General features: G+C 46.8%; 1 protein-coding gene across 1 annotated transcript; it reads right to left on the reverse strand.

Annotated features, from left to right (window-relative positions):
- Nucleotides 1-4,839: 4,839 nt before the first annotated feature.
- On the reverse strand, nucleotides 4,840-6,415 carry LOC144503828 (gamma-crystallin S-1-like). Its single transcript, XM_078228756.1, has 3 exons — nucleotides 6,407-6,415; nucleotides 6,033-6,275; nucleotides 4,840-5,115 (listed from the first exon to the last, which is right to left on the reverse strand). The coding sequence occupies exons 1-3, from the start codon at nucleotides 6,413-6,415 to the stop codon at nucleotides 4,840-4,842; spliced, it is 528 nt and encodes a 175-aa protein (XP_078084882.1).
- Between the last annotated feature and the right edge of the window lie 1,899 nt (nucleotides 6,416-8,314).

Below are 8,314 nucleotides of genomic sequence, written 5' to 3' on the forward strand. Positions count from 1 at the left end.
CGCGCTCCACACATACTTGTCCCCCCATGAACATAGTACCCCCCCGCCACACCACTCCTGCAGGTTTCCCCCCACTCTCCTCCTCCCCCCGATCACCCCGTCCTCCCAATCACCACCCGTGCAGAGCTGCCGCCTCTCACTTATCTCCCCCGATCTCCACCCTTTCACATTTGTCCCCTCTTACCCGATCTCCGATCACAACCCTTGCAGAGTTCTTCCCCCCACTCCCTCGTCAGCACCCCAGCAAACTTCCCCTTGCCTCCCCCATGTATTACAATAAAGCAGCCTCCAGTGAATCTCGATGGAATGTCCTCAATGGGCGCGTGGCTTCCTTAACAAAGGAGAGCTCTTTTAACGATGGACACTGGCAGTCACATCCAGGAAGATGGCACCAAGCAGAACAATGGGTTGTAGTATACCTTGACGATGTCCTTAAAACTGGATAGACAGAGGCCAAGCACCAGGCAAACAAAGAAGAGGTGTTAAAGAGGTTTCAGTGGTCCATCCTAAGGAAGAGGAGTGCATCTTTCAAGCCACTGAGGTGGCTTACCTGAGGCACAAGGATCACACCCCATAGAAGACAAGGTCAAGGCAATAAAGGAGGTGCTATCCCCCACAAGCATGACTGAATTCAAATTGTCATTGGGAATGGCAAACTATGATGGACATTTGTTTACCAAACTTATCGATGATATTGGTCTCCTTGCATCTTCTGCTAAAGGAACACCATCATTTATCTTGCAAGTCTCCACAGAAGGAAACTTTCAACAGAGTAAAGCAATTGCTGCATTCCTCACCCTGTAAGTGCACTTCGACCCATCTAAAAAACTGGTATTGACCTGCGATGCCTCTCCATATGGCGATGGTGTGGTGTTGATCCATGAGATGGTTAATAGTTCTAAAAGGCCAATAGGGCATGTGTGAAGAACCTTCTCAGAGCCTGAAAAAGGCTAGTCCTAAATCGAGAAGCAAGAATTATCAATAGTCTTCCCATCAACAAATTCCACCAGTACCTACACGGTAGACACTCGACCGTCGTGTCTGACCACAAACCATTCTTGGGCCTTTTCAAAGAGAACAAGACTATCCCGCCAATCACCTCAGCAAGAATTCAATGAAGGGCTTTAGTTCTGTCCGCCTGTGAATATGGTTTCAAGCACTGACCTGGAACATGCAGAGCAAATATAGATACCCTTAGCCACCTACCCTTGCCAGAAAGTGTCACATGTACTCGGGTGCAGCAAAAAATCATCATGGCATTAATTTCTTTAGAAACAATGCCAGTTTGTGCGAAGCAGGTATGGAACTGGACCAATCAAGATCTACTTCCGTCCAAAATGAAAGATAAAATACTTACAGCGTGGGAAAATGAGGCAGTTTCCAAGAAAATTAGACCATTATTTACCCGTAAAAGTGATTTGAGTTGTCAGGATGGCATCATTCTCTGGGGGGGGGGGGGGGGGGTGGGGGGGTTAAGGGTAGTCATTCCCATACCAGGGAGAGAGCCACTACTAAATGAGCTGTGACCCTGTACACCTTGATCTCTCTGTGTGTTAATGCTTCTGAATGTTCTGCCATTTACAGTATACTTCCCTCCTGCATTAGATCTTCCAAAATGCATCACCTCGCATTTGTCTGGATTAAATTCCATCTGCCATTTCTCCACCCAAGTTTCCAGCCTATCAATACCCTGCTGTATCCTCGAACAACCCTCACTATCCGCAGTTCCCCAATCTTTGTGTCATGCTCAAACTTACTAATCAGATCACCTACATTCTCCTCCAGTGCGTCCAGCAGGTGGCCCAGCTCTCCCTCTGTGAATCTTGCCCGCATCAACTCCTGCAGCTGAAGCCTGTGGGACTCCTCCCAACAGCTTTGCAGTTGCTGTCGTGTTGCTGACACCCCCTCCTGCATTCCCTGCTGCATGGACAGACACTCAGCCTTGCTGCCCAAATAAGGTCATTAATCTTCTTACAGCAATGCCCCTGTAGCAGACTCTCCATCATCCTTTGAAATATTGCATGTCAAAACCATGGCAAATATCAGGCGTGTGTACTGGAATAGACCTTTGTGAGGTTGTTCATGACATACCCCGAGAAGTGTCAACTAATTCAAGGAGTTGGTACGTGTGACTCATATCCAGCTTTGTGTAAGATTGTGTAAGATTATCCTGCCAGCTTTGCTTACAGGCCTTTAATTCTTGGGATTGGATACTTATCCAGCTTGGTGGCCTGATTAACTGCTGTCTTATAATCACTGCAAGGGCAGATTTTGGTTTCAATACAGGAACAGCAGGCACTGCCCATTCTGAAAACGATGCCAGCGTAATGATGTCCAATTCTTCCAACTTCTTTAAATCAGTATACACTTTTGGAAGACAAGGTCAAGGTGATAAAGGAGGTCCCTACCTCCACAAACACAACTGAACTCAAATTGTCATTGGGGATGGTAAACTACTTTGGACATACAGTACCGGTTTTGTCCTAAAAAATTGGGGAGTTGCCTCTGGATCAATGTAAATCTTAGTTTGCAAGCCTATGATGCTGCCTAATTCATCACAGAGGAAGTTGTTATACTTTCTTAAATGTTCGGGCAGATCCAATTCAACCTGATTTCTTTAAGCCAATCATGGCCTTGAAAGCTTGGTCCTTCGCCCATCACTATTATTACCTGGAGCTGGGTAGACTCTTGTCCATAGCTCCCAGGTACTAATGTGGAGCCTTTCATCTTCATTGCTTCTTCCATGTAAGTCTTCTTGGGAAAGTGCTCTGTAAGTTCAATGGTTGGCCACACTTTCTCAAGTACTGAAATATGTGCTCCCCCATTACAATGGCTGATGGCATTGTATCCATTTCTATATGGCTTTATAGCTTCCCATTTATGCAGAGCATTACAGTAATAGGGTTTGATTTGACTATCCTTAAACTAACAGAAAAGTGAGGCCAGAATTCTACCGCCTTCCCCCCTCCCCCGCCTGCCACGGGAATTGGAGCGGGTGAGGGGCGGACAATAGGATGTCCGTTGACCTCAGGCGGGATTTTACAGTTTCGGGGTGAGCGAGGCCATAAATCCCACCCTGAATATCAGAATCAATGCTGTCAGGCTCTCCTACATTGTGTACTTGTTATATCTTGGCTGATCAGTTACTCAGCAGTCTTCACTGCACTGCTAGATCAAATGTCCTCTTCTGTCACACTCAGGGGCCGACCTTACCGCTTGTCATGCAGGTCAATTGACGTGGCATGAGCCAGTAAGATTGCAAGAGAGGCAGAAAACCAGGTTTGCGCCCAGGTTCTCACCTCTCATGATGATACCAGCCCTGGATTGCTTGCATGACCAGCGTCCCGCCCAGAAAAAGCTTGAGGCTGGGACGGAATCATTGGAGCTCACTTGCCTTAACAGCCTCGCTGGTGGAGGTCCTCACTGGCGAGGAACGTGTATGGTCCCCATCAATGGGAACCAGACATGATGGTCTCACTGGTGGGACCAGAGGCCATTGAGGCCTCCAGAGTAGTCAGGGGCAGGGGGCAGTGCTCCTTGGGCAGTGCCAGCCTGACACCCTGGCAGTGCCACTGGGCATCCTCGCACTGCCCACCGGGCACCATGTGGAAGTGGCAGGGTCTAAGGAGAGGGGCATGGCCTGAAGGGGAGGCTGCACATGTGGGAGCACAACTCTGCAATCGGGGATCACTGAGGAAGCAATCAACTGGGGGGGGGGGGGGGGGGGGGATGTGGGCAGCAAGCCATTGGGGGGGAAGAGAGAATTAAATGGGAGCTGCGATCAGCCAGGAAGGGGGGGGGGGTGAACAGGGGTGGCAATCAGCCCGCTCGGAGTGTAAATGGGGATGGCAATCGGCCAGGTGTGGGGAGGAATCAGGAGGACGGCGATTGGCCAGGGGGGCTGCGATTGGGAGGGTGGGGTGCAATCAGGGGGTGGCGGTGCAATCTGGAGGCTGGGGGCAAGTGCCAGATTCCCAGTGTACTAACGGTGTACACTTTACACAGTGCACTGGGGGGGATCATGCCCCTGCGTAATGGTGCACCTTAGTAGTCAGCAGCCGGTTTCCCGGCGTGAATAGACTACGTCCACTCCCCCTACTGGTGCGAATCACACATTGCCACATTTTATTCTCTAAAAGGCATAAGATTTGAATTTTTCTCTCACGAAGAATTTGGGCACGATTCTTTGCCGTTTTTTGAAAAGATCACCCCCTCAGTCTCCTTAAACCTCTTTAAGCATCATAGTTTAGGAGCCTAGTTACCTCCGGTTTCCTCCCACAGTCAGAAAGACATGCTAGTTAGGTGCATTGGCCATGCTAAATTCTCCCCCAGCGTACCCAAATAGGTGCCAGAGTGTGGTGACGAGGGGATTTTAACTTAGTTGCAGTGTTAACATGAGCCTACTGTGACACTAATAGATAAATAAATAAAGATCATATGACACTGGGACTCAATAAAATCTCATTTATTTATTATTTCAGGTTGCTTTAACCCTGTGGCTAAGATCAAGTGTAGATACGATGCTGCGCTTGGTTGAGGCCATTAGGTTACATTTCAGCTTCATTTTCATATGAAGCAATTTTTAAAAGCGGCATCTCGGCCTTTTGGCTAAGATGCAAATGAGATCAAGCCTTGGAGGAGGAATTCTCCCCCTCCTCCAATCAGCTTGGCTCATGTAGATCAGGCCCAAGACAGGTGTGAAGGCCCTGTCTTGTCAGCTTGGATCGGAAATGTCTCAACTTGTTGAGACTCTGAATTGGACTTGATTTGATTGAATTGGAATAAAAATACAAAAAAAAAACCCTGTGTTTGAACAAATCAAGTGAGCACCATGGGATTTTAGAATTCTCTCATGCGTCTGAAAGATCCGATAGTTGAGTTGTAGCCACCCCAGTCACTGTATCTCCTGTATTCACCGGGTCTCATGAAGTACTGTCGGCCTCTGTAGTTGGGATGTTCATAGAAGGTCCAGTAACCGTCCATCACATGGCAGGAGTGAATGTCACGGTAACGGAAACGATCGTAGACAGAGGGACAGTCATCCATGAATTCCATCATCTGTCCCCCAAAGTCAGGTCTCTCGTAAATCCTCATTCTGTAGGAGTTGCTGCTGAACTGGAACGGTAAGGGGATCATGTCAGAACAAACTAAAGTGGCAAAATGGATAAAAGATTTATCATGGCTGCAAAGCTACCTTGAGTAGATGCTCAATCATTAGTTGCTGAGCAAGATGCCCAGTGTGTGAGAAGTATTCTGGAATATCTTTAGTTACATTTGGTAAAGAGTTCTGATTAGCTAGTAGTGTTAAAATCATGTATCATCTTCATGATGGAAGAAAATTGTGCTTTCCACTTATTACCTTCTTAACCACACGTACTTAATCAATTTTACGGCAAGGAAGCATTGACTGATTGCAGTTTATATTTACCAACATCCTTTAGAAAGATGAGTATATGGTAAAATGCCCCCAGTGTGCTATGGAAGATGTTTCCCATGGTTGTATGAGGTGAATGACTGATGTAGTGAGTATTTCTTTACTGAGAGAAGAATTAAATTGACAGGGATATCTCAGCATGTACAATATTTTAAAGTTAGCTGCATGTTTCGTGACAAACCAATAACAGCAGTATTGGAAGTTGAAGTTGTTTTTTTCATTCATTCATGGGCGTCGCTGGCAGATCAGCATTTATTGCCTATCCCAAAGGCAGTTGAGAGTCAACCACATTGCTGTGGCTCGGGAGTCACATGTTGGCCAGACGGCAGCTTTCCTTCCCTAAAGGACATTAGTGAACCAGATGAGTTTTTCCGACAATCGACGATGGTTTCATGGTCATCAATAGATTCTTAATTCCAGATATTTTTTTATTGAATTCAAATTCCACCATCTGCCGTGATGGGATTCGAACCCGGGTCCCCGGAACATTAGGTGAGTTTCTGGATTAATAATCTAGCGATAATACCAGTAGGCCATCATCTTCTCTAGTGTTGGAAAGTATAATGAAACAAGATAATTTAACAAATGTAAAATGTACGTATGGATAGGAGCGACATGAGCCGATGTTGTCATTGAATCCCATCCAGCGCTGGTAGTCAGGATAATCTCCCCTGGTCAGAACATACTGGTATCCCATGTAATTGGGTTTCTCATACACCACCCAGCAGTCACTCTCCACACGGATGGAGTTACAGCGACTGAAGTAAGGGGACAGGTCAGCACAGTCACTACTGCACTCATAGTGCCGACCCTGGAAGTTCCTGTCCTCGTAAAAGATCATCTGTGGAAAGATAATTACTTAGAGTCACCAAGTCATAGAGATATAATAGCATGGAAACAGGCCCTTTGGCCCAACTCTTCCAAAGCTGAACTGGTATAATTTGCCTGCATTTGGCCCATATCCCTGTAAACCTTTCCCATCCATGTACCTGTCCAAATGTCTTTTAAATGTTGTAATTGTTGCCGTCTCTACAACCTCCTCTCGCAGCTCACTCCATGGACGCACCACCCTCTGTGTGAAGAAGTTGCCCCTCAGGTCCCTTTTAAATCTTTCCCCTCTCACCTTAAACCTATGCCCTCTAGTTTTGGACTCCCCTACCCTGTGGAAAAGACCTTGGCCATTCACCTTGTCTATGCCCCTCATGATTTTATAAATCTCTACAAGGTAGCATTTTTGAAAAACAGTGAAATATTATCCTAATATCATTCAACAAAACCTTACCTTTCCCATTCTGCCCAGAATGATCCTGCGACTGACAAAGGAGAGAGAAGAACAGAGCTATTAATACATCCATCTGAAAGAGCAAACTAACAGAGCACAATGATAATGAAACCACGGCAGACCCTATGTAAGCAGAATTGTCCCTGACACCTTACATTTTTTGTTGCAAAGGCCTACATTCTTTTCTTTACTGCATTGCATTTTGGACCCTTTTGCAATGGTTCAGCTTCATCTGTTGCTGAATGAACAATGTATTTCCAAACAATTGGTTTTACCCTCTCAACCTTCATAGGAAAATCGCAGCTTATTGCATGAGGTCAAATTACTGCAACATATCAGAGCTGTGCGATTGTGATTACTGGGCGGCGCGGTGACACAGTGGTTAGCACTGCTGCCTCACAGCTCCATGGACCTGGGTTTGATTCCGGCCTCCGGTGACTGTCTGTGTGGAGTTTGCACATTCTCCCCGTGTCTGCGTGGGTTTCGTCAGGGTGCTCCGGTTTCCTCCCACACTCCAAAGATGTTAGATTGATTAGCCATGCTAAATTGCCCCTTAGTGTCAGGGGTACTAGCAGGGTAACTAGGTGGGGTTCACAGGCTTGGGTGGGATTGTTGTCGGTGCAGGCTCGATGGGCTGAATGGCCTCCTTCTGTGCTGTAGGTATTCTTCGATTCTATGATCTATGACTAATCTGCAGTCATTGCTTCCCATTCAGGAGACACACAAACCTCATGATTACAGCACTCAGTGCAATTGGAGCAGCTGTCAATCTGAACAGAAGGTGCAAAATAGTGAGAAGTCAGAAGAGTCTAAACCCCCTTTAGTGTAAGTGTATTTTGACTGAAGAAGGTGCTGGAAGGAAGTGGGGAAGTGGGTCTGACCTGCTGTAAGAGTGGCCATCACCCTAAAGTGGAAAGAACAGGCTCAAATGTTCTTTGAACAGAACTGAGACCATGGGATGGCGTTGGTTAGCACTGCTGCCTCACAGCGCCAGGTGCCCGGGTTCGATTCCTAGCTTGCGTGACTGTGTGGCGTTTGTATGTTCTACCTGTGTCTGTGTGGGTTTCCTCCGGGTGCTCTGGTTTCCTCCCACAGTCCAAAGATGTGCGGGTTAGTTTGATTGGCTATGCTAAATTTCCCCTCAGTGTCAAGGGGTTAGCAGGGTGAATAAGAGGGGTTATGGGGATTGGGCCTGGGTGGGTTTGTGATTGGTGCAGACTCATAGAGTCATAGAGGTTTACAGCATGGAAACAGGCCCTTTGGCCCAACTTGTCCATGTTGCCCTTTTTTTTAACCCCTAAGCTAGCCCTAGTTGCCCGCTTTTAGCCCATATCCCATCTTACCCATGTAACTGTCTAAACGCTTTTTAAAAGACAAAATTGTACCCGCCTCTGCTACTACCTCTGGCAGTTTGTTCCAGACACTCACCGCCCTCTGCGTGAAAAAATTGTCCCTCCGAACCTTTTTGTATCTCTCCCCTCTCACCTTAAACCTATGCCCTCTAGTTTTAGACTCCCCTACCTTTGGGAAAGATATTGACTATCTAACTGATCAATGCCCCTTATTATTTTATAGACCTCTATCAGATCACCCCTACG

Source organism: Mustelus asterias, chromosome 14 (genome assembly GCF_964213995.1).
Source record: "Mustelus asterias chromosome 14, sMusAst1.hap1.1, whole genome shotgun sequence".
Taxonomy (NCBI): Eukaryota; Metazoa; Chordata; class Chondrichthyes; order Carcharhiniformes; family Triakidae; genus Mustelus; species Mustelus asterias.